Below are 26,718 nucleotides of genomic sequence, written 5' to 3' on the forward strand. Positions count from 1 at the left end.
TAGAAATATACTTTGTATACGTCTATACGTCTTTGTATATATACGTCTATACGTCTCACTCACACACACACACACACACATACACACTGTTAGACTGTAATCTCCCAATCTCTCTCTCTTTCTCTCTCTCTCTCTCTCTCACACACACACACTCTGCTAGACTGTGTTCTCTCTCATAGACACAGACAGACTGTCATTCTCATATACTGTCGCTAAAGGGCCCAGAGTGAAAACATGCTATTAAAAGAGTCATATGTGATTACATTTATGCATTTAGCAGACGCTTTTATCTTTTATATAAACATACATTTTGTCAGCTATCAATTACTTCAGGACCATTGTATTATAATTGTTATATTTTTTATTATTATTGTTATATTTTTATTATTATTACTATTATTGTCTGTTTGATTGCCCTGTTCTACATTTTAAATATTTTTAATAAACATTTCATTGATTACAACCTTGTCTTTGTCTATTTACATTCTTTTTAACTTTACTTTTTAAACCTGGAGCCATTCATAAGGCTAAAACTATGCAAATAACTTCAAAACAATAATACTAATACATATTTTGTTTATTTAAATGCAGAAACAAGTCATAAAATCAATGTTTAACTTTACTTTACTTTACTTTACTAACTTTGAGCCATTCATAAGGCTAAAACCATGCAAACATAAATGCACCTTTTAAAAAACAGGCCTTGTTGCTTTAAATGTGTGCTGGTGCCTTTAATACGTCATATGGTAAGTAGCCATGTGCTCGGGGTGACATCGAACAACAGCTTTTGAGTGACACGATGGGCAAAGGAGGATGAAAGGGGGTTTCGTTCCAAAAATATTCCAGTTTTTACTGCAAAATTCTTCTTCTTATTATTATTATTATTATTATTACATACCAAACAAGCAACTGACACAAGTGATAATGGATAAACCTTTGAAATGTTTATTTATGTCTGCAAATTGTTTAACAACATCATTGCATTTTGGTTTTAGTGTAGAACATCTCTTTTCCATCATATCGGCATAACAAAGATGACTCAGTGATTTTGTCTGTCAGAAATGTCCCATAATCCACGACCCGGTCGACTCCTGTACCCATCCAGTCAGCGCCAGCACGGAATTCCAGAGAGAGTCCCCGAAATCTGGAGGTTCGCTTTACATCCTCCGCTATCAGAGTGGGAACTTCACACTCGGTGATCCGGAATAGGTTCCTTCTCCTTCTGTTGCAGAAGCGTAGAGAAGTGGCCCAGTTCAGCGCTCGGGGAGGGTAATTGTCGGCACCCACTCGTACATGCCGCGGCTCTCTTTGCAGAACAGCCGGAGTTTGTCCAAAGCAGGATCCTTCCACGAGTCCACATTTGGGCTCTGCAATAACAAGGCACACAAGAATTAGTATGACCTAAACACGAACTTAACCTACAAATAGCTGCAGCATAAATGTCATGATAGGTTAAACAGGAACTGAAGTGATGCAAAAGTGTAGCCTACCGTGATAAGAATGCAGTGAACGTCTTTAGATTCCTCCGACTCGTCAATGCCAACGATACTGGCAAGGCGCTCGATGTCATTCACCCTCACGATGTTGATGTCGTTTTCAAAGCAAAAAGCCTGGATGAGGGTGAAGTGAATCTGACGGGCAATGTCGCATTCGTACTCCTCGTCAATCACTAAGACGCAGCATGCCACATTGTCTGGATAACTGTTGAATGACAATGACACTTGGTTAGAAACTGATTCAAATAACCATGTCATGTAACAATAGCAGATATATTTATCAGGTTCCAGAAAGATTTCTTATCCAGAAATATTCGCTGTTTTACTTACACATTCATGACTTTTGCTGATTCATGTACCCCGACTGTCAAGCAATCTTGATTCTTCGCCGAAACGAGTAGCTCTTCCAAAGCAGTACCGATGACCTGCATTCTGTGGATAAGAGAATAACGAGTTAAATCACTATTGTAAGCAATTGCGCAGTAGGCCTAGGCTAAATCAGTGTTTCCCAAAGACTGGGTCGCGACCCACGGGTGGGTCGCAGGAGATTTTATTTGGGTCGTCAGCACAATTTATGTTGTCTAATAGGCCTATTTTATACCATTTAGCCAGGAAAGCTATCAGTTTTCTATTAGGATAGTTGGCTATTGGACATGGCTATTCAATTTGCGTCATAGGCTGTAGATAGTTTTGATTGTAGATTTAAAGTTAATAGCAACCTCCTCACATTCCTTATTTTTTCGGATTTAAAACGCTCAACAGTGCATTATTAGGCTACAATTTAAATTGACATTTTAAACGCTATTATTTCCTCTCGTTTTCCACCTCGCAAACTCTATACTGTAGGCTACAGTAAAGGCGCATTCTCTTTTGACTATTACGCAAAAGCCTCTTGTTCTGATAGCAACCTCCTCACATTCCTTATTATTTCGGATTAATCCTCCTCATCCATTTTGGTGTTTTGTTGTCAGAGATGGTTTCCTCTGGTTTTTCTGCCATTACCTGTGAAACCTCGATATAATCCACTACACAAACTTTCAACAGTCAGTGCAACCACTTGAAATACTTGCAGTGAAATGACAAATTGTGGTTGGTGCTTAAATCTGCTATCTGCAAACCACATGTGCAGACCTGTTACAGTGCACCACATGAGCTGCCTTGCAACACATGTGGAGATCTCTCTCTCTCTCTCTCTCTCTCTCTCTCTGATACGTCTCACTCACACACACAGACACACACACACACACACACACACACACACACTACATGATTGTCACATATGACGCTCAAACCCACAGTTTAAAAGACAACCCTGCTATCATATATGATATCTGATAGAGTACACCATATATGCATGGTGGCCAGTAATCATATGTGCTTCATGGTAAAGGCTTTTGCAATCATGAGTCAAATATTATATGGTAATGTAGTGTTTCATTGTACACCGTATCTTGGAATGAGATGCCTAATTGTGGTCTTAATAGTTTTATTGTCAATATGTGTGAATACAGAGTAACGGAAATACAGTTTAGCATCTAATCAGAAGGGCAAGTAGCAGGGTAAAGATGGGTATGAATAAGTATTGATCTACTAAAGAGCAATGTGCAGCTGAAGTATGTTAATATACAAAATATGCTGTACTACTATATATAAGGCAATGTACAGATGTACAGGTATACATATGTAATATGTAGCCTACTAATACACAGATGTTTAGATACATTCATATATGTGTATGCAGATGTACAGCGTGAATAGGAAGGGAAGGTTAAGCAGGAGACAGGGTTTCAATAGGGTGACAACCGTGGGGAACCTGCTGGTTTTAGGCTGAAGGTGTACACATCTCTTGTGACCAAGGAGAGCGGGCTGAACTCCAAGCTATGGGCCTTGGCTATTGGCAGTAGACCCCGATTCAAAATTAATCTAGAATCTCACCCAAGCGCCCCCCCCCCCCCACACACACACATTAGCTTAGGCTAAGGTCTTGTGAGAGGCCTACTAGCTACTGTGATGGCTTGGGGAAGAGTGCTTGTGCTCACACAGGCTGCAGCTACTCACAGAGGCCCAAACTTAGGCTGAGGCCTTGTCAGAGGCCTACTAGCTACAGCTTGACCTCTGGTTTGACCCCTGACGCTTGGAGAGGCACAGAGAGGCCTAGGAGACAGTGCATGTTCTCACACAGGCTGCAGCTGCTCACAGAGGCTCCAAAGACTCCTCTCTGTCCCCTGCGCGCGGGTGTGTGAGCATTACCCTGTATGTATCCTACACCTAAACTTAACCCAAATTAAACACGCTAATCAAACTAGCTAACACACTCTATCCTAAGCCCGCAACACAAAGTGCCAATCACCCCCCCCCCCCCCCCCCTCTGGGTACCACCCCCCCCCCCACGGACAACCAGGCTTAAGCACCGATAAGTACTGGTGCACTGTGCCCCACTTAAGCTAACCTCTCAAGGGTTAAGGCCTTAAGCAGAACCGAAAAAATCTCAAACCCATGGTATACCTGCGGATTCGCATACGATTCCGGCCCTAGCAAACCTACTAGCTCCGCTAGTGAAGACCGCTGCCAAAAGTATCAAATGTGGAACACACTTCCAAATGTGGAACCCACCACCACAAATGCTCACTAACCCATAGTTGCATCATATGTGAAATCCACTGCTAGAGACATCACATCTGAAGACCACTGCAATGGCATCGTATATGGGGAATCCACTACATGATTTTCACATATGACGCTCACTCCCACAGCATATGTGAAATCCACTGCTAGAGATATCACATCTGAAGACCACTGCAATGGCATCGTATATGGGGAATCCACTACATGATTGTCACATATGACGCTCACTCCCACAGTTTAAAAGACGACCTGAACATTTTTGTTCACAAACTAGTGTGTGTGACTCGCCTTTTGACCCAGAGAGCGCTAAGAAGTTGGAACATTTCACTGACGGAAATTGGAATTGTGGAGGCTACAATAAACGGTATGGTACACAGTAAAACATATTTTTCTGTTGTTATTCTAAAGAAATCTGACCCATGTTTAAACTCTTTGGGACAGATGTGCATTCATGCTCTGAAGACAGCAAACTACATGTTGATGTACTAATAACCAGCAAGCTGACTAGACCATTTGAGTGAAATGATTTTTTCTTAAATTATTTTCCTTTTCAGGGCCTACATAACTAATCAGGATTGGTATTCCTTGGTTGTCAAGCAGCATTGACAAGTAAGTACAACATGGAGCAGATAGCAAAGCTCAATGGATCAGACATCCTACTCATAACATTGGTATTTCACTATTTCAATGAACTCTCTCTCTCTCTCTCTCTCTGTGTGTGTGTGTTTTTTGCATTTATTGAAGGATGGCCGCTGATAGGCGTATTGTCTACTGCCTGTTATGTGAGAAGCCTCATGAAAATTTGTCAAGTCACCTTAAGAAGGCCTGTATGAAGGACAACACAGAAGAAGAGCGTAACGCTGAGTTGACCAAGGCCAAAATATCCCAAAAAGAATGGACGAGAGTGGGCAGACGTTGGGAGTACCATGAGGTTGATTCCTTAATGAATGAGGAAGATCCCCTCCGTGCCCTCATCGACCGGCTGAAAAGCAAGGGCTTCTTTATAGTCAAAGACCCATCGGAAAGGTTCGATTCTCCCTTTAACCCTCTATACCGTTCTGTATTCTCCTGTAGCGGCCGGCCGCAATTCTTAAAGAGACACCTGCTACAGTATAACCTTCATACATGAAATAATACGGCGTTAGTGGGTACATAAACACCAGACTTTTATTTTGACACACTTAAATGGCTAGGTCGCTATTGACATTTCTCCGGTATTTTTGAGTTTAGCCTGTTGACTGACCGGCTGAGGACTTACGGTGCCTCTGGAGTTATGGCTTCTAACAAGCGTTCGCGTCTTTTCTCATTAGATGCATCCACCATGTTTTGATGTAAGTGACGATCATATTGATGTAAGAAAATGACAAAATAAAAACATGAAAGTGTAATATATTTAACGTTAGCATCCTCCCGTTTGTCATGACTGACTAGCTGCCTCTCTGGCATAAAAAAAATCGTATGGCTGTCACTGTGAAAGTTTGAGTTTGAGTTTAGCTAGCACCAGCAAAATATAGGCATAATTCAGTGATGGGTCATGGCCTAATTAACAATAAAGTTTATGATAAACCCATGCCAGGTTTATTTGCAGTTATATCTTAACACATAACATTAACATTACCCCTTTCTGGCATGTACAGTAAAGCTAACATTATCAAATCCCACTTACAGATAGTTATTGCAAACTAGGCTACTATTATGTATGTCTCTCTCAATGAGTTTTTATGTTGACTAATAACCAAAGCGGGAACCACCGTTGTGTTTTCTGCTTATGGATGTTAGGAAAATGTATTTGTATACAAGTAGGCCAATGTCTCGTCATCTTTGTGATTACAAAAAAGCCTGCTAATTTGCTACCTTCACTGATGTAACGTTAGTCTGAGACTCGTAATGTTAACGTTAGCACAGGATAGGTTGAAGGTTAGTGAACGAGTGCAACAGGTTCATTATCATCAACTGATCAAGTTTAGATAAATTATATAACATGATGTGCATGTAAAACAAAACGTAAATCCATGTCAGGTTTAACAGTCCCTGTTCTTGGTGACATGCTTATCAAATGAGTCACGATTTCATGCGCTATGCTTCTGGCCTACGTTAGTTCATATCCTCATCATTTTTTAGCTGTAGCCTAAGGCTTACTGTCCAGCTAAATCCCAAATAAGTGCAAGATATGCCAGTCTATTTCAATGAAATCAGTACTCATATAGTATCTTGTTTCCCAGCTTCTAATACATAAATATGTGAACCATATTTATAACTTTTTGTTAGTGAAAGACTTTGAGACTGTAAGTGAGTAGGCCTATGGCCGTCTATGGGAAACATGAATATATAATTCTTAATGGATCATATATCATTTGAAAGAGCCATTTCTAATCTTTAAACTGAAAGAAACTTACAATTGACACTTTTCATTAGATTTTTAGTTATTCTTGGTTATTTGAAATGTTTCTCAAATTGCCCTTTTCTCTTAGAATTCCCAGGAATCTGGGGCATTGTTATAGAATTCCACTGGGGTATAGAGGGTTAAATGACTTATGGTTTCAATCTTTATTAGTGTTCATAAGGCATCTAATATGTGTCTCTCATCTGTTGTTGGTTATAATTAGCTCTCCAGCTGAGCAACGGCAGCTTCTGCAAGACGTCACTCCGTGGATGCGCAGTATGGTTGCCAAACTTAAGACTGGAGTGAACGTGGCAACAAACTACACGACACAGTTCCGATACTTTTGTATGGGCGTGTTGTCTGTGGTATACAACAAATCTTTGAAGAGTATAGAGACTTTCAAAGTACGCAAGTGTCCAAATTTTATTCCTGCACAACAAAATTAAATCATCTCAGTCATGAAATGCTTTGCATACATTTAAAGGTAAGAAATTATACCTGTTTCAAAAAAAATGTGCTCATTCATGTATACCATCTGCTCTACAGACTGCAGGTTGGGTTGATAGACAGCAGACATCAAGTGGTGTGACCATCCAATTCAGTGATAATTCAGTGGCCTGTACTCTCAGAAAGGAAGAAGAAGAGGTACTGTATGTTGCCACAGTCTAAACGACTTGAATAATGTATTCCAAATTCAATCTGGTTGCTGATATTTTCATTTAATTCAACAGTGGTTTGAGTTGTACTTTACCAAGATACGGCCACTGGCTTTACTTAGACAAGATGAAGATACGGACGACGAAGGCTGCTTCTTTCTAGGACAGAATGGTGGTCCCATTGCAAACACAAAAACAGATTTACAACGTCTTTGGAAGTTGTAAGTATATGTACTGTGCACACACACACACACACACACACACACACACACACACACACAAGTACACTGTATAAGTTGATCCACAGACACCAGCTAGAAGATGTTTAAATTGGATCAGGTTCTATTTTTTTTCACAGTTCATGTCATGCATACATAGGTAAAGCATATTTATCTTTCCATGTTGTCAGTTGTGAGCAGAAAACTCAAAGCAGTGAGCCGATTCCAGAGGATACACAGACAGCTAGTGGGAGGTGTGTGCAAGCAGTGGTATATGTTCTTCCAAGGTCTGTGTCATGCACACCAGTGTAAACCATATGTATTTGTTTCCTATTTACTCAGTTGTGAGCAGACGACTCAAAGCAGTGAGCCGATTCCTGAGGATACACAGACAGCTAGTGGGAGGTGTGTGCAAGCAGTGGTATATGTTCTTCCAAGGTCTGTGTCATGCACACCAGTGTAAACCATATGTATTTTTTTCCTATTTACTCAGTTGTGAGCAGACGACTCAAAGCAGTGAGCCGATTCCTGAGGATACACAGACAGCTAGTGGGAGGTGTGTGCAAGCAGTGGTATATGTTCTTCCAAGGTCTGTGTCATGCACACCAGTGTAAACCATATGTATTTTTTTCCTATTTACTCAGTTGTGAGCAGACGACTCAAAGCAGTGAGCCGATTCCTGAGGATACACAGACAGCTAGTGGGAGGTGTGTGCAAGCAGTGGTATATGTTCTTCCAAGGTCTGTGTCATGCACACCAGTGTAAACCATATGTATTTTTTTCCTATTTACTCAGTTGTGAGCAGACGACTCAAAGCAGTGAGCCGATTCCTGAGGATACACAGGTGGCTGGTGAGAGGTGTGTATTGTGTTTGCAAACAATTATCTTTTAAGGTCCCTGTTACACCAATGTAATGCACATTAATTTCCCTATATTCTCAGTTGTGAGAACATCAGTCAGAGCAGTGTTTCCCAAAGACTGGGTTAGGTTATTTGGGTCGTCAGCACAATTTATGTTGTGTAATAGGCCTAACTTATACCATTTAGCCAGGAAAGCTATCAGTTTTCTATTAGGATAGTTTACCACAGTCACGGCCCTCTGCGCAATTTTGTATTTAGAATAGCTCTGAAACTGGGGGGGGGGGGGGGGGGCAACACGTCGCACAGGGGACAGCGTGGACATCTCATTCGCAAAATGAAACATTTCTGTGCGGACCTCGCAGTGGCAAAATGCAAGGGACATCAGCCTAATCAGCTCTTCAACTTGAAATCCAGTCAACTAAAGCAGGCATCCGTATGCGGACATGGCTATTCAATTTGCGTTATAGGCTGTAGATAGTTTTGATTGTAGATGCACTCTTTAAAGTTAATAGCAACCTCCTCACATTCCTTATTATTTCGGATTTAAAACGCTCAACAGTGCATTATTAGGCTACAATTTAAAAGGACATTTTAAACGCTATTATTTCCTCTCTTTTTCCACCTCGCAAACTCTATACTGTAGGCTACAGTAAAGGTGCATTATCTTTTGACTATTACGCGAAAGCCTCTTGTTCTGATATTTATTCATTTCTCATTCTTACAATCTGTTGAAAGGTATGTGCTATATGAATGAGTGAATGCTTTAATGTAGCGCTTTTGAAAGTACACCCAGCAGTCCTGAAATTAACCTATTCTCATAGCTCTTCTTCCTCAGCTTTGAATACAACAGCTCTTGACCAGTTTGAAACATTTGTTGAAATGTTTCCCGTCACTCTCAACGACGAACCACCCACAAAAAAGAGGAGGATGAGCGCTGGATTTGAAGGCCGTGACGTTTATGACAAGTGGAGAGGAGAGCAGTACAAGATGCGCTTAAATTATATCCTCGGTAAGCATCATGCCATGCATCATGTCATAAGTGTCATGTCTTTGAAAACAAAACAGAATGTTGTAGATACTCTAAAAGAGAAGGTGTGCTGATTTTCATTGTTTCTGTACTGACACCAGCTTACAATTCCATCTCAGCTCACATTGGCAGGCATCAACCGACTTTGGACAAAGTCCGTCTCGTCATCTCCAAAGAAAAGTGGCACGCAAACCTCCCGGACCTTAAGGATATTCTTCAGGCTTGGATATCTGAACAGAAGACGAGCATTGAAAAGGATGGCAAAATCATAAAGGCAGTTTCGGAGCAAAAATGGAAAGGGCTTCAGATCCAGGACTTTGGTGGAGATAAGGGAAAAGGTGAGCAAACAAGAAACATAACAAATGAAAAGCAATGTCAAGATTTGAAATGGACATGGCCGTAAATATTCTAGTCTGTTCTGTTGTAGGTGTCGTTGCCACCATGCCATTCACCAAAGGAGATGTCCTTTGTGACTACCATGGCCGAATAATCCCGGCATCTGAAGGAAAGAAATTGCTTGCAGAACAGCAGAGTGGAGAAATGGGCTATCTTTTTTTTTTCAAGACCAGAGGTGGTGCCAGTCTTTGTATGGATGCACAGACCTTCCCTTGTGAATGTCACCCTCTCAAAGACACATTTGGGAGGAGGATGAATCATTCTAAAAAGAAATTCAATGTCAAGCCGGTACATTTCCAATTGAAATTCCCTGATGGTTGCAGAGACACTATACTGTTCCTGGCAACAAAGGATATCCAGTGCAATGACGAAATCTTGTGGGACTATGGCGTAAACAAGACATCATTCAGAGGTGAAGGTCTTGACTTGGACTGGTTAGATGAATGAGACAAACATTTTTCTGGTGTTTGCTGACATTGCTGTGCTGGATTTGCCTCCTATATGCCGCTTTTAAGCACCAAAAAAGAACGTATGTGTATGTTGATTTGTATTCAAATAAAGTTCAAAGTTCTAGACTCTGCCCAATATCTCTCTCTCTCACACAAACACATACATACACACATACACACACACTGCTAGACTATGTTCTCTCTCTGTCTCTCTCCCTCTCTCTCTCTCTCTCTCTCAAACACACACACACTCTCTCTCTTCTCTTTCTCTCTCTCTCACACACACACACACACACACACACTGCTAGACTGTCATCTCCCAATCTCTCTCTCTCTCTCTCTCTCTCTCTCTCTCTCACACACACACACACACACACACATACTGTGTTCTCTCTCTCTCTCACAAACACACACTGCTAGACTCTAGACTGTGCTGTCTCGCTCTCTCACTCACACACACACACACTCTCTGCTAGACTGTTCTCTCTCTCTCTCTCTCTCTCTCTCTCTCTCTGTCAAGAATCTTTATTGGCATGAATGTAGATACAATATTGCCAAAGCAGGTAATAAAGATGTAAAAAGAAAATTAAAAAATAATAATAATAATATTTAAAAAAAGAGATAAAATAGCAGTGAAATAGGTGAATAAATGAATAATAATAAAACATAACAATAATAATAATAATGACAATAAAAAAGAGCATTGTGCTTTGTTTATATTATTTGGTTGACTCCTCTCTCAAAATGTGGCAGGACTGTAGGTATTTTGAGGCAAGTTGGGTAAGTGACTATCTCACCCAGGAGGAATGGAAGTTTTAGTTCATTTTTGAGAGTAATGAATACAGGGTGAATATATTCTATATCATTGTAGGTAGTCGGGGAGGAAATGTAATTCATCCTCTATTGCTCCATTATTACAATGAGCACATAATGTGCACTGTCTCACACACACACACACACACACACTGTTAGACTGTAATCTCCCAATCTCTCTCTCTCTCTCTCACACACACACGCACACACTCTGCTAGACTGTGTTCTCAGAGTGAAAACATGCTAATAAAAGTCATATGTGATTACATTTATGCATTTAGCAGACGCTTTTATCCAAAGCGACATACATTTTGTCAGCTATCAATTACTTCAGGGCCCTAACATTTACACTATTCCTTTTCCAGAAGCACTATCAGAAGCACTCTTTTTAGAGCTCATTTCACATCTCCCATTAGCCTACATTACCAGTGGCGGAGCCAACTGGCCAAAACAATTCCCTGCACCCTTTTCACTTTGAGGTTTTTTGCACATACACTTTAAAAGTGTTTTAAAGCTTACTACACACCAGAAAAGGACACAACCTGTTTTATAAATTTCTTGGAGTGTTCCTTTATTCGTTAATAATTTTTAGATTTGAATTAGACCTTATTTTACAGGCTTATACACAAGGGAATATTTTACAACACTTGGAAACTTCATTTATTGCATTCACAATAGTTTTTTTTTTTTCAACTTTCTTCCTTCAGTCAACATTTCAGTTAACAATAACACACTTTAGTATTCATTTTTTTACTTTGAAACACTCTATATTCGTATTATAATTATTATGTCTGACTGTTATTTCCTTAAAGTCCAAATAGCAGGGCCTTGTTAAAGTTAAGGTTACACATTGTGTTATACAGTAACAATGGATGTGTGGATAGGATAGTCCACATTGTTAAGGGCAATGATGGGTTTGAGACAGTCGCAAGGTATGTCATGGGAAGGGGGTTTGTAGGAAAGTATCTTGCTAGATAATGTACTGTAATACCTGGCCAGAACTACAAGGCCCAGAATGCTTAGCGGGGAGAGAGGAAGTGGCAAGGAAGAAGAGGGAAAGTGGCTGGTGAATAAACCTGGAATAAACACGCTTTTCAGTTTGAACTCGTTTGTACGTGAATCCTTTATATACTATGCAGAGAACCTCCCCCTGAACATATCAAGGTTTACAATAATTTAGCCTACTTGACGCAAGTATGGATGTTTAATCTGCTCACCAATATCGCCATAGGGGAGCAGTATTGCCATAGAGCAGTCTTTTAGGCTATCCTTGTCTCGGCCTATCATTGCAGAGCGCGACCTCCAAAACATGACGTCAGCCCGCCCTTAAAACAGGCACACACACCCCCGTCTTTAACTGAGAAGACGTAGCTTACAGACAGCAACGAAGAATTATCAGCAGCAAAGGAATCAGCTAAAGGTAAGTCCATGGAAACTTGATTTGTTGATGATAAAGTTTGTCAGTGCAGTGATGTTAAGGCCTGTAAACAAAGTCTTTGGGGTCACTTTTAAGAGAGCCCCGTGCGCAGGGATGGAGTGAGAGAAAGCGGAGAGGTTTTTCGAACTGAGAATGAGATGCTTGTGGAACGTGCTGTTGAGACTGGAGCTAGTCATATTCAAAATAATGCAAAAATAAATCCGCAGATAAAACCAAAATCCTCGTTCATTTGCTAACCACTTTCAGATAGAATGTAAGATTGAATATGTTGTCAGAGATTTGTAGGAAGCAAGAAACCAATAGAGCTGCACAGTCCCGCCCACAGCCAAAACGCGGTTAGGTGCCGGATGTAAGCTTCCCATTCATTTGTCCCATTGACGTTTGGAAAAATCCGTATCTAAAGAGTTTTACAGCATGTCTTAGGCTAACCAGCTACGGCATAACTCATAAGCATACAACATATCATTTCGGGACTGTGCAGCTCTATTTTTACTGGTCCCATTGACCTATTTGGGGGAGGGGTAGTATAATACCAGTGGAGATCACAAAAGGAGGAGATCGCGGGGGTGCGACACACACACACAGACACACACACACACTTTAAGACACACCTCTTTTGTTGCTGGGGACAGTGGCAGACACACAGAAAGTGAGTGACTAAATCCACTAGCAACTTTTACCACTGTCTTTCTGCCTCACTGATAGCACATTAGCACATGTGCATAACCCCTCCCTCCATGCCACAGCCGAGCTGTGGCCACACTTATACCTTTTCTTAAAATAGTTATATATATATAGATATATATATATATATATATAGACTTTATTTCTGCATTGTTACACTGTTGGACTTACTCATTTGCACTATCACCATGACCACTATCACCATTGCACTCACTCACACAGAGAACCTTACCTTACCTTACTATGCACAGAGAATAACAGGCTCAGTCCCTGCCTCAGTCATTGCAAGTGCCTCTTGATTGATTAATCACAACTATGTGTATACTGTTTTTTAGAATTGATTTATATAAAGTGTTAGTTAGTATAATTTGTATGTTAGTATATTTACTATTTATCTTCTACTGTCCTTGCTTAGTTGTGTTTTTATATTATATACTTTAATTACTTTTTCTGCTGTTAGTGAATGTGTGTGTATTGTCTGTGTGCTACTGAGACCTTGAATTTCCACTGGGGATCAATAAAGTATATATCTATCTATCTATCTATCTATCTATCTATCTAAATTCACCTCATTCTGTGAAAAGTTTGCTTATAACAGTGTCATGTAATAACAGTGTCATTTCCTTCATTTTTCATTTTGATTTCTAGGTAACCCCTGCCTTGAAGTGCATTTGTTGTTTGACTTAAATCGACAGCTGTTGAAGTGGCATACAATGTAAGAATTAGAAAACGCTGAATACTTGCTAATTCCTTAATAATACATCTCAATTGTCTATTTGCATGTATTTTAAGAAAGAAAGGAACAGTGTACATCAATCAACAGGACCTTAACATGTAAATGCACCAGGTTTAGTCACTAACTAGTTTTCATCTGCAGTCCCTGGCAGGTTGATATTTTAAAAATGGGATTGCACATCCCAGTGATCTCATGACTCTGTGTATGTGGATTGTGATGAACCTCTTTAGGCCTATCCACTCTTCCGTTGTTTCTGCATGTGTTTGCACGTGTCTGCATGAGCCAGTTGTAACAGTGTGTAAATCATTGTTTATTTATGTTTTTTATAGGGACGGACCTGACAGGCAAATCATTTACTGCCTTAAATGCAAAAAGCCGTATGAAAACTTGTCCACGCATATGAGAAAGGTCTGCATGAAAAAAGACACGGAGGTAATGCAGAAAGAACGACTCAGGCAAGCAAAGACATCCCAAAAAGACTGGACCAAGGTGGCCAGAAGTTGGGAATACGGTGAGATCGCGGAGTTAATGAACAGCGCAGATCCCTGCCGTGCACTCATTGAGAGATTGGAGAGCAAAGGCTTTTTTGTGCTCAATAACCCAGGACGCTCCACGGCAGATGTCGTTACAAATGAAAAAGAAGTGGTATGTTTTTTTCTTAACTTGTTTTGTGTGTGTGTGTGTGTATTTGTTGTTTTCATTGCTGTTGTTTCTGTAGATGATCCAAGCTTAGGGGTTAGGAAATTTACATAAATCGCTGTTTGTTTGTATTGCAGGTGAACAATGTTCCGGGTAGCCCTGGGGAACAGAACCATGTCCTGGACAGGTGAATATTACATTACATTACATTACATGTATGCATTTAGCAGATGCTTTTATCCAAAGCGACTTACAAACGAGGATTAACAATCAAGCTACATAGAGGGAAGTGTGTAGAAGAAAGTAGTGCTGTACAGGGTGGAGAGGGTAATGCAGGGTAAGTGCTAAGACAGGAGGTGCTCTCTAAAGAGTTGGGTCTTGAAGTTTCTTGAAGCTGGAAAGAGACACCCCTGTTCTCTTGTGTGTTCCTCAAAAAGACCAGATCTTGATTTCACAACTGACGATGCTGGGACCTCTGCCACCTATCCCCAGCAGTGCAGTGCTCTAAATATAAACTAAATTCATGTGTGTGTCACACTTCTTTTGTCAACTTTTATATAGCTAAAAACATGAATTCTGGTTAATGATCACTGTGGAATTGTTTTGTGTAAACATTTTGCATTATTACAATATTGTTTATGTCAAATGATTAAAGACATAACAAAAATGTATTTATATAGTGTTGATAACAGCATAATAATAACCACATTCATAATCTCATGTAAAAAACAAACAAGCACAAGGCACATTTTTGGACACATTGGGGACTGAAATGGATTTAAGAACCCCCTGAGATTGAATGTCATCACTGAGACATGGTGAAACACATGGATGCCAATCAACATACATGTGTATGAACACCAGTCAACACTAAGATATTACTCTGTGCTCTTCTGGGAGTACTTGATGCAGGCATTTCACATATATTTTTTACATCACTTTGGCTACGCAAGGCTCTGACTTGCACAACATTGACACAATGCAACACAGGACCTCAACAAGCCCCACTCTTTAACTTTTTTTTTTCCTAAGGACCATTGTATTTTCCCTCTGCAATCTGTGTTCTCTCCAGTCCTGTGAATCTTTGTTACTGACTTTAACTGTAAATTTTTTGACAAAAGCAGACCATAATTATTCTTTTCACTTCTAATTTTCATGGCTTGTGAATCCCATTTTAGTTTCACTAGAGCAATATCCACATGTCTTCTGTCTTTTTGGTTTTTTTCAGTGCACGTATGACACAATCGATTGGGAGGAGTTTTGAAACCTGTGATGGGGCAGCTCCCCCTCCCTGAGCAGACACTGTGTGTGTGTGTGTGTGTGTGTGTGTGTGTGTGTGTGTGTGTGTGTGTGTGTGTGTGTGGTGTGTGTGTGTGTGTGTGTGATGGGGCAGCTCCCCCTCCCTGAGCAGACACTTTGTGTGTGTGTGTGTGTTCAAGTTCAAAGACCACCTGTAAGGTAGAGACTAGGGTCTGAAATGGACAGTGTAAAACACAGGGTGCCGAGGCTCCTTCCCAACAGGGGGTGCCTACACACCTCCTGATGAAAACAATAGAGGTGCCGTCCTGCGAGAACATGGGGGTTTGACCGGACTGGTAGGTGTGTCTTGGTAGGTGAGGCAAAAACAGACTGTCAAATCATTCAACCACTTTATTTGAGCAGAATGGAAGGCAGAAAAGCAACACAAAAGACCAAACATCTGGAGTCTTTCTCTCTCTCTCTCTCTCTCTCTCACACACACACACACACACACACACACACACACACACACACACACACACACACACACACACACACACACACTCTGCTAGACTGTGTTCTCTCTCATAGACACAGACAGACTGTCATTCTCATATACTGTCGCTAAAGGGCCCAGAGTGAAAACATGCTATTAAAAGAGTCATATGTGATTACATTTATGCATTTAGCAGACGCTTTTATCCAAAGCGACATACATTTTGTCAGCTATCAATTACTTCAGGACCATTGTATTATAATTGTTATATTTTTTATTATTATTGTTATATTTTTATTATTATTACTATTATTGTCTGTTTGATTGCCCTGTTCTACATTTTAAATATTTATAATAAACATTTCATTGATTACAACCTTGTCTTTGTCTATTTACATTCTTTTTAACTCAACCTGGAGCCATTCATAAGGCTAAAACTATGCAAATAACTCCAAAACAAAAATGCAGAAACAAGTCATAAAATCAATGTTTAACTTTACTTTACTTTACTAACTTTGAGCCATTCATAAGGCTAAAACCATGCAAACATAAATGCACCTTTTAAAAAACAGGCCTTGTTGCTTTAAATGTGTGCTGGTGCCTTTAATACGTCATATGGTAAGTAGCCATGTGCTCGGGGTGACATGAACAACAGCTTTTGAGTGACACGATGGGCAAAGGAGGATGAAAGGGGGTTTCGTTCCAAAAAGATTCCAGTTTTTACTGCAAAATTATTATTATTATTATTATTATTATTATTACATACCAAACAAGCAACTGACACAAGTGATAATGGATAAACCTTTGAAATGTTTATTTATGTCTGCAAATTGTTTAACAACATCATTGCATTTTGGTTTTAGTGTAGAACATCTCTTTTCCATCATATCGGCATAACAAAGATGACTCAGTGATTTTGTCTGTCAGAAATGTCCCATAATCCACGACCCGGTCGACTCCTGTACCCATCCAGTCAGCGCCAGCACGGAATTCCAGAGAGAGTCCCCGAAATCTGGAGGTTCGCTTTACATCCTCCGCTATCAGAGTGGGAACTTCACACTCGGTGATCCGGAATAGGTTCCTTCTCCTTCTGTTGCAGAAGCGTAGAGAAGTGGCCCAGTTCAGCGCTCGGGGAGGGTAATTGTCGGCACCCACTCGTACATGCCGCGGCTCTCTTTGCAGAACAGCCGGAGTTTGTCCAAAGCAGGATCCTTCCACGAGTCCACATTTGGGCTCTGCAATAACAAGGCACACAAGAATTAGTATGACCTAAACACGAACTTAACCTACAAATAGCTGCAGCATAAATGTCATGATAGGTTAAACAGGAACTGAAGTGATGCAAAAGTGTAGCCTACCGTGATAAGAATGCAGTGAACGTCTTTAGATTCCTCCGACTCGTCAATGCCAACGATACTGGCAAGGCGCTCGATGTCATTCACCCTCACGATGTTGATGTCGTTTTCAAAGCAAAAAGCCTGGATGAGGGTGAAGTGAATCTGACGGGCAATGTCGCATTCGTACTCCTCGTCAATCACTAAGACGCAGCATGCCACATTGTCTGGATAACTGTTGAATGACAATGACACTTGGTTAGAAACTGATTCAAATAACCATGTCATGTAACAATAGCAGATATATTTATCAGGTTCCAGAAAGATTTCTTATCCAGAAATATTCGCTGTTTTACTTACACATTCATGACTTTTGCTGATTCATGTACCCCGACTGTCAAGCAATCTTGATTCTTCGCCGAAACGAGTAGCTCTTCCAAAGCAGTACCGATGACCTGCATTCTGTGGATAAGAGAATAACGAGTTAAATCACTATTGTAAGCAATTGCGCAGTAGGCCTAGGCTAAATCAGTGTTTCCCAAAGACTGGGTCGCGACCCACGGGTGGGTCGCAGGAGATTTTATTTGGGTCGTCAGCACAATTTATGTTGTCTAATAGGCCTATTTTATACCATTTAGCCAGGAAAGCTATCAGTTTTCTATTAGGATAGTTGGCTATTGGACATGGCTATTCAATTTGCGTCATAGGCTGTAGATAGTTTTGATTGTAGATTTAAAGTTAATAGCAACCTCCTCACATTCCTTATTTTTTCGGATTTAAAACGCTCAACAGTGCATTATTAGGCTACAATTTAAATTGACATTTTAAACGCTATTATTTCCTCTCGTTTTCCACCTCGCAAACTCTATACTGTAGGCTACAGTAAAGGCGCATTCTCTTTTGACTATTACGCAAAAGCCTCTTGTTCTGATAGCAACCTCCTCACATTCCTTATTATTTCGGATTAATCCTCCTCATCCATTTTGGTGTTTTGTTGTCAGAGATGGTTTCCTCTGGTTTTTCTGCCATTACCTGTGAAACCTCGATATAATCCACTACACAAACTTTCAACAGTCAGTGCAACCACTTGAAATACTTGCAGTGAAATGACAAATTGTGGTTGGTGCTTAAATCTGCTATCTGCAAACCACATGTGCAGACCTGTTACAGTGCACCACATGAGCTGCCTTGCAACACATGTGGAGATCTCTCTCTCTCTCTCTCTCTCTCTCTCTCTGATACGTCTCACTCACACACACAGACACACACACACACACACACACACACACACTACATGATTGTCACATATGACGCTCAAACCCACAGTTTAAAAGACAACCCTGCTATCATATATGATATCTGATAGAGTACACCATATATGCATGGTGGCCAGTAATCATATGTGCTTCATGGTAAAGGCTTTTGCAATCATGAGTCAAATATTATATGGTAATGTAGTGTTTCATTGTACACCGTATCTTGGAATGAGATGCCTAATTGTGGTCTTAATAGTTTTATTGTCAATATGTGTGAATACAGAGTAACGGAAATACAGTTTAGCATCTAATCAGAAGGGCAAGTAGCAGGGTAAAGATGGGTATGAATAAGTATTGATCTACTAAAGAGCAATGTGCAGCTGAAGTATGTTAATATACAAAATATGCTGTACTACTATATATAAGGCAATGTACAGATGTACAGGTATACATATGTAATATGTAGCCTACTAATACACAGATGTTTAGATACATTCATATATGTGTATGCAGATGTACAGCGTGAATAGGAAGGGAAGGTTAAGCAGGAGACAGGGTTTCAATAGGGTGACAACCGTGGGGAACCTGCTGGTTTTAGGCTGAAGGTGTACACATCTCTTGTGACCAAGGAGAGCGGGCTGAACTCCAAGCTATGGGCCTTGGCTATTGGCAGTAGACCCCGATTCAAAATTAATCTAGAATCTCACCCAAGCGCCCCCCCCCCCCACACACACACATTAGCTTAGGCTAAGGTCTTGTGAGAGGCCTACTAGCTACTGTGATGGCTTGGGGAAGAGTGCTTGTGCTCACACAGGCTGCAGCTACTCACAGAGGCCCAAACTTAGGCTGAGGCCTTGTCAGAGGCCTACTAGCTACAGCTTGACCTCTGGTTTGACCCCTGACGCTTGGAGAGGCACAGAGAGGCCTAGGAGACAGTGCATGTTCTCACACAGGCTGCAGCTGCTCACAGAGGCTCCAAAGACTCCTCTCTGTCCCCTGCGCGCGGGTGTGTGAGCATTACCCTGTATGTATCCTACACCTAAACTTAACCCAAATTAAACACGCTAATCAAACTAGCTAACACACTCTATCCTAAGCCCGCAACACAAAGTGCCAATCACCCCCCCCCCCCCCCCCTCTGGGTACCACCCCCCCCCCCCACGGACAACCAGGCTTAAGCACCGATAAGTACTGGTGCACTGTGCCCCACTTAAGCTAACCTCTCAAGGGTTAAGGCCTTAAGCAGAACCGAAAAAATCTCAAACCCATGGTATACCTGCGGATTCGCATACGATTCCGGCCCTAGCAAACCTACTAGCTCCGCTAGTGAAGACCGCTGCCAAAAGTATCAAATGTGGAACACACTTCCAAATGTGGAACCCACCACCACAAATGCTCACTAACCCATAGTTGCATCATATGTGAAATCCACTGCTAGAGACATCACATCTGAAGACCACTGCAATGGCATCGTATATGGGGAATCCACTACATGATTTTCACATATGACGCTCACTCCCACAGCATATGTGAAATCCACTGCTAGAGATATCACATCTGAAGACCACTGCAATGGCATCGTATATGGGGAATCCACTACATGATTGTCACATATGACGCTCACTCCCACAGTTTAAAAGACGACCTGAACATTTTTGTTCACAAACTAGTGTGTGTGACTCGCCTTTTGACCCAGAGAGCGCTAAGAAGTTGGAACATTTCACTGACGGAAATTGGAATTGTGGAGGCTACAATAAACGGTATGGTACACAGTAAAACATATTTTTCTGTTGTTATTCTAAAGAAATCTGACCCATGTTTAAACTCTTTGGGACAGATGTGCATTCATGCTCTGAAGACAGCAAACTACATGTTGATGTACTAATAACCAGCAAGCTGACTAGACCATTTGAGTGAAATGATTTTTTCTTAAATTATTTTCCTTTTCAGGGCCTACATAACTAATCAGGATTGGTATTCCTTGGTTGTCAAGCAGCATTGACAAGTAAGTACAACATGGAGCAGATAGCAAAGCTCAATGGATCAGACATCCTACTCATAACATTGGTATTTCACTATTTCAATGAACTCTCTCTCTCTCTCTCTCTCTGTGTGTGTGTGTTTTTTGCATTTATTGAAGGATGGCCGCTGATAGGCGTATTGTCTACTGCCTGTTATGTGAGAAGCCTCATGAAAATTTGTCAAGTCACCTTAAGAAGGCCTGTATGAAGGACAACACAGAAGAAGAGCGTAACGCTGAGTTGACCAAGGCCAAAATATCCCAAAAAGAATGGACGAGAGTGGGCAGACGTTGGGAGTACCATGAGGTTGATTCCTTAATGAATGAGGAAGATCCCTTCCGTGCCCTCATCGACCGGCTGAAAAGCAAGGGCTTCTTTATAGTCAAAGACCCATCGGAAAGGTTCGATTCTCCCTTTAACCCTCTATACCGTTCTGTATTCTCCTGTAGCGGCCGGCCGCAATTCTTAAAGAGACACCTGCTACAGTATAACCTTCATACATGAAATAATACGGCGTTAGTGGGTACATAAACACCAGACTTTTATTTTGACACACTTAAATGGCTAGGTCGCTATTGACATTTCTCCGGTATTTTTGAGTTTAGCCTGTTGACTGACCGGCTGAGGACTTACGGTGCCTCTGGAGTTATGGCTTCTAACAAGCGTTCGCGTCTTTTCTCATTAGATGCATCCACCATGTTTTGATGTAAGTGACGATCATATTGATGTAAGAAAATGACAAAATAAAAACATGAAAGTGTAATATATTTAACGTTAGCATCCTCCCGTTTGTCATGACTGACTAGCTGCCTCTCTGGCATAAAAAAAATCGTATGGCTGTCACTGTGAAAGTTTGAGTTTGAGTTTAGCTAGCACCAGCAAAATATAGGCATAATTCAGTGATGGGTCATGGCCTAATTAACAATAAAGTTTATGATAAACCCATGCCAGGTTTATTTGCAGTTATATCTTAACACATAACATTAACATTACCCCTTTCTGGCATGTACAGTAAAGCTAACATTATCAAATCCCACTTACAGATAGTTATTGCAAACTAGGCTACTATTATGTATGTCTCTCTCAATGAGTTTTTATGTTGACTAATAACCAAAGCGGGAACCACCGTTGTGTTTTCTGCTTATGGATGTTAGGAAAATGTATTTGTATACAAGTAGGCCAATGTCTCGTCATCTTTGTGATTACAAAAAAGCCTGCTAATTTGCTACCTTCACTGATGTAACGTTAGTCTGAGACTCGTAATGTTAACGTTAGCACAGGATAGGTTGAAGGTTAGTGAACGAGTGCAACAGGTTCATTATCATCAACTGATCAAGTTTAGATAAATTATATAACATGATGTGCATGTAAAACAAAACGTAAATCCATGTCAGGTTTAACAGTCCCTGTTCTTGGTGACATGCTTATCAAATGAGTCACGATTTCATGCGCTATGCTTCTGGCCTACGTTAGTTCATATCCTCATCATTTTTTAGCTGTAGCCTAAGGCTTACTGTCCAGCTAAATCCCAAATAAGTGCAAGATATGCCAGTCTATTTCAATGAAATCAGTACTCATATAGTATCTTGTTTCCCAGCTTCTAATACATAAATATGTGAACCATATTTATAACTTTTTGTTAGTGAAAGACTTTGAGACTGTAAGTGAGTAGGCCTATGGCCGTCTATGGGAAACATGAATATATAATTCTTAATGGATCATATATCATTTGAAAGAGCCATTTCTAATCTTTAAACTGAAAGAAACTTACAATTGACACTTTTCATTAGATTTTTAGTTATTCTTGGTTATTTGAAATGTTTCTCAAATTGCCCTTTTCTCTTAGAATTCCCAGGAATCTGGGGCATTGTTATAGAATTCCACTGGGGTATAGAGGGTTAAATGACTTATGGTTTCAATCTTTATTAGTGTTCATAAGGCATCTAATATGTGTCTCTCATCTGTTGTTGGTTATAATTAGCTCTCCAGCTGAGCAACGGCAGCTTCTGCAAGACGTCACTCCGTGGATGCGCAGTATGGTTGCCAAACTTAAGACTGGAGTGAACGTGGCAACAAACTACACGACACAGTTCCGATACTTTTGTATGGGCGTGTTGTCTGTGGTATACAACAAATCTTTGAAGAGTATAGAGACTTTCAAAGTACGCAAGTGTCCAAATTTTATTCCTGCACAACAAAATTAAATCATCTCAGTCATGAAATGCTTTGCATACATTTAAAGGTAAGAAATTATACCTGTTTCAAAAAAAATGTGCTCATTCATGTATACCATCTGCTCTACAGACTGCAGGTTGGGTTGATAGACAGCAGACATCAAGTGGTGTGACCATCCAATTCAGTGATAATTCAGTGGCCTGTACTCTCAGAAAGGAAGAAGAAGAGGTACTGTATGTTGCCACAGTCTAAACGACTTGAATAATGTATTCCAAATTCAATCTGGTTGCTGATATTTTCATTTAATTCAACAGTGGTTTGAGTTGTACTTTACCAAGATACGGCCACTGGCTTTACTTAGACAAGATGAAGATACGGACGACGAAGGCTGCTTCTTTCTAGGACAGAATGGTGGTCCCATTGCAAACACAAAAACAGATTTACAACGTCTTTGGAAGTTGTAAGTATATGTACTGTGCACACACACACACACACACACACACACACACACACACACACACACACAAGTACACTGTATAAGTTGATCCACAGACACCAGCTAGAAGATGTTTAAATTGGATCAGGTTCTATTTTTTTTCACAGTTCATGTCATGCATACATAGGTAAAGCATATTTATCTTTCCATGTTGTCAGTTGTGAGCAGAAAACTCAAAGCAGTGAGCCGATTCCTGAGGATACACAGACAGCTAGTGGGAGGTGTGTGCAAGCAGTGGTATATGTTCTTCCAAGGTCTGTGTCATGCACACCAGTGTAAACCATATGTATTTTTTTCCTATTTACTCAGTTGTGAGCAGACGACTCAAAGCAGTGAGCCGATTCCTGAGGATACACAGACAGCTAGTGGGAGGTGTGTGCAAGCAGTGGTATATGTTCTTCCAAGGTCTGTGTCATGCACACCAGTGTAAACCATATGTATTTTTTTCCTATTTACTCAGTTGTGAGCAGACGACTCAAAGCAGTGAGCCGATTCCTGAGGATACACAGACAGCTAGTGGGAGGTGTGTGCAAGCAGTGGTATATGTTCTTCCAAGGTCTGTGTCATGCACACCAGTGTAAACCATATGTATTTTTTTCCTATTTACTCAGTTGTGAGCAGACGACTCAAAGCAGTGAGCCGATTCCTGAGGATACACAGACAGCTAGTGGGAGGTGTGTGCAAGCAGTGGTATATGTTCTTCCAAGGTCTGTGTCATGCACACCAGTGTAAACCATATGTATTTTTTTCCTATTTACTCAGTTGTGAGCAGACGACTCAAAGCAGTGAGCCGATTCCTGAGGATACACAGACAGCTAGTGGGAGGTGTGTGCAAGCAGTGGTATATGTTCTTCCAAGGTCTGTGTCATGCACACCAGTGTAAACCATATGTATTTTTTTCCTATTTACTCAGTTGTGAGCAGACGACTCAAAGCAGTGAGCCGATTCCTGAGGATACACAGGTGGCTGGTGAGAGGTGTGTATTGTGTTTGCAAACAATTATCTTTTAAGGTCCCTGTTACACCAATGTAATGCACATTAATTTCCCTATATTCTCAGTTGTGAGAACATCAGTCAGAGCAGTGTTTCCCAAAGACTGGGTTAGGTTATTTGGGTCGTCAGCACAATTTATGTTGTGTAATAGGCCTAACTTATACCATTTAGCCAGGAAAGCTATCAGTTTTCTATTAGGATAGTTTACCACAGTCACGGCCCTCTGCGCAATTTTGTATTTAGAATAGCTCTGAAACTGGGGGGGGGGGGGGGGGCAACACGTCGCACAGGGGACAGCGTGGACATCTCATTCGCAAAATGAAACATTTCTGTGCGGACCTCGCAGTGGCAAAATGCAAGGGACATCAGCCTAATCAGCTCTTCAACTTGAAATCCAGTCAACTAAAGCAGGCATCCGTATGCGGACATGGCTATTCAATTTGCGTTATAGGCTGTAGATAGTTTTGATTGTAGATGCACTCTTTAAAGTTAATAGCAACCTCCTCACATTCCTTATTATTTCGGATTTAAAACGCTCAACAGTGCATTATTAGGCTACAATTTAAAAGGACATTTTAAACGCTATTATTTCCTCTCTTTTTCCACCTCGCAAACTCTATACTGTAGGCTACAGTAAAGGCGCATTATCTTTTGACTATTACGCGAAAGCCTCTTGTTCTGATATTTATTAATTTCTCATTCTTACAATCTGTTGAAAGGTATGTGCTATATGAATGAGTGAATGCTTTAATGTAGCGCTTTTGAAAGTACACCCAGCAGTCCTGAAATTAACCTATTCTCATAGCTCTTCTTCCTCAGCTTTGAATACAACAGCTCTTGACCAGTTTGAAACATTTGTTGAAATGTTTCCCGTCACTCTCAACGACGAACCACCCACAAAAAAGAGGAGGATGAGCGCTGGATTTGAAGGCCGTGACGTTTATGACAAGTGGAGAGGAGAGCAGTACAAGATGCGCTTAAATTATATCCTCGGTAAGCATCATGCCATGCATCATGTCATAAGTGTCATGTCTTTGAAAACAAAACAGAATGTTGTAGATACTCTAAAAGAGAAGGTGTGCTGATTTTCATTGTTTCTGTACTGACACCAGCTTACAATTCCATCTCAGCTCACATTGGCAGGCATCAACCGACTTTGGACAAAGTCCGTCTCGTCATCTCCAAAGAAAAGTGGCACGCAAACCTCCCGGACCTTAAGGATATTCTTCAGGCTTGGATATCTGAACAGAAGACGAGCATTGAAAAGGATGGCAAAATCATAAAGGCAGTTTCGGAGCAAAAATGGAAAGGGCTTCAGATCCAGGACTTTGGTGGAGATAAGGGAAAAGGTGAGCAAACAAGAAACATAACAAATGAAAAGCAATGTCAAGATTTGAAATGGACATGGCCGTAAATATTCTAGTCTGTTCTGTTGTAGGTGTCGTTGCCACCATGCCATTCACCAAAGGAGATGTCCTTTGTGACTACCATGGCCGAATAATCCCGGCATCTGAAGGAAAGAAATTGCTTGCAGAACAGCAGAGTGGAGAAATGGGCTATCTTTTTTTTTTCAAGACCAGAGGTGGTGCCAGTCTTTGTATGGATGCACAGACCTTCCCTTGTGAATGTCACCCTCTCAAAGACACATTTGGGAGGAGGATGAATCATTCTAAAAAGAAATTCAATGTCAAGCCGGTACATTTCCAATTGAAATTCCCTGATGGTTGCAGAGACACTATACTGTTCCTGGCAACAAAGGATATCCAGTGCAATGACGAAATCTTGTGGGACTATGGCGTAAACAAGACATCATTCAGAGGTGAAGGTCTTGACTTGGACTGGTTAGATGAATGAGACAAACATTTTTCTGGTGTTTGCTGACATTGCTGTGCTGGATTTGCCTCCTATATGCCGCTTTTAAGCACCAAAAAAGAACGTATGTGTATGTTGATTTGTATTCAAATAAAGTTCAAAGTTCTAGACTCTGCCCAATATCTCTCTCTCTCACACAAACACATACATACACACATACACACACACTGCTAGACTATGTTCTCTCTCTGTCTCTCTCCCTCTCTCTCTCTCTCTCTCTCAAACACACACACACTCTCTCTCTTCTCTTTCTCTCTCTCTCACACACACACACACACACACACACTGCTAGACTGTCATCTCCCAATCTCTCTCTCTCTCTCTCTCTCTCTCTCACACACACACACACACACACACATACTGTGTTCTCTCTCTCTCTCACAAACACACACTGCTAGACTCTAGACTGTGCTGTC

The 26,718-nt window shown here is 40.8% G+C and overlaps 2 protein-coding genes and 5 long non-coding RNA genes across 7 annotated transcripts; 5 read left to right on the plus strand and 2 right to left on the minus strand.

Annotated features, from left to right (window-relative positions):
• Window positions 1–1,253: 1,253 nt before the first annotated feature.
• On the minus strand, window positions 1,254–1,927 carry LOC143103557 (growth arrest and DNA damage-inducible protein GADD45 gamma-like). The gene is made up of 3 exons (XM_076267289.1): window positions 1,827–1,927; window positions 1,491–1,701; window positions 1,254–1,367 (listed from the first exon to the last, which is right to left on the minus strand). The coding sequence occupies exons 1-3, from the start codon at window positions 1,925–1,927 to the stop codon at window positions 1,254–1,256; spliced, it is 426 nt and encodes a 141-aa protein (XP_076123404.1).
• Window positions 1,928–5,280: 3,353 nt separating this feature from the next.
• LOC143103569 (uncharacterized) lies at window positions 5,281–7,637 on the plus strand. Its single transcript, XR_012982893.1, has 5 exons — window positions 5,281–5,452; window positions 6,728–6,908; window positions 7,051–7,149; window positions 7,236–7,381; window positions 7,570–7,637. It is a non-coding gene; the product is annotated as an uncharacterized LOC143103569 (long non-coding RNA).
• Window positions 7,638–8,171: 534 nt separating this feature from the next.
• Window positions 8,172–10,176, plus strand: LOC143103578 (uncharacterized). Its single transcript, XR_012982900.1, has 4 exons — window positions 8,172–8,236; window positions 9,060–9,247; window positions 9,385–9,603; window positions 9,693–10,176. It is a non-coding gene; the product is annotated as an uncharacterized LOC143103578 (long non-coding RNA).
• Window positions 10,177–12,092: 1,916 nt separating this feature from the next.
• On the plus strand, window positions 12,093–16,390 carry LOC143103567 (uncharacterized). Its single transcript, XR_012982891.1, has 5 exons — window positions 12,093–12,343; window positions 13,694–13,760; window positions 14,111–14,426; window positions 14,558–14,607; window positions 15,649–16,390. It is a non-coding gene; the product is annotated as an uncharacterized LOC143103567 (long non-coding RNA).
• An 886-nt stretch (window positions 16,391–17,276) lies between these two features.
• Window positions 17,277–17,950, minus strand: LOC143103560 (growth arrest and DNA damage-inducible protein GADD45 gamma-like). The gene is made up of 3 exons (XM_076267292.1): window positions 17,850–17,950; window positions 17,514–17,724; window positions 17,277–17,390 (listed from the first exon to the last, which is right to left on the minus strand). The coding sequence occupies exons 1-3, from the start codon at window positions 17,948–17,950 to the stop codon at window positions 17,277–17,279; spliced, it is 426 nt and encodes a 141-aa protein (XP_076123407.1).
• A 3,350-nt stretch (window positions 17,951–21,300) lies between these two features.
• LOC143103573 (uncharacterized) lies at window positions 21,301–23,663 on the plus strand. The gene is made up of 5 exons (XR_012982897.1): window positions 21,301–21,472; window positions 22,748–22,928; window positions 23,071–23,169; window positions 23,256–23,401; window positions 23,596–23,663. It is a non-coding gene; the product is annotated as an uncharacterized LOC143103573 (long non-coding RNA).
• A 685-nt stretch (window positions 23,664–24,348) lies between these two features.
• LOC143103582 (uncharacterized) lies at window positions 24,349–26,352 on the plus strand. Its single transcript, XR_012982904.1, has 4 exons — window positions 24,349–24,413; window positions 25,236–25,423; window positions 25,561–25,779; window positions 25,869–26,352. It is a non-coding gene; the product is annotated as an uncharacterized LOC143103582 (long non-coding RNA).
• The last annotated feature ends 366 nt before the right edge of the window (window positions 26,353–26,718 follow it).

The sequence above is a fragment of the Alosa pseudoharengus genome, unplaced genomic scaffold, assembly GCF_046254945.1.
Source record: "Alosa pseudoharengus isolate Yale_2024_CS ecotype anadromous, Long Island Sound unplaced genomic scaffold, YU_APseudo_1.1 YU_APseudo_1.1_scf_48, whole genome shotgun sequence".
NCBI classification, from domain to species: domain Eukaryota; kingdom Metazoa; phylum Chordata; class Actinopteri; order Clupeiformes; family Clupeidae; genus Alosa; species Alosa pseudoharengus.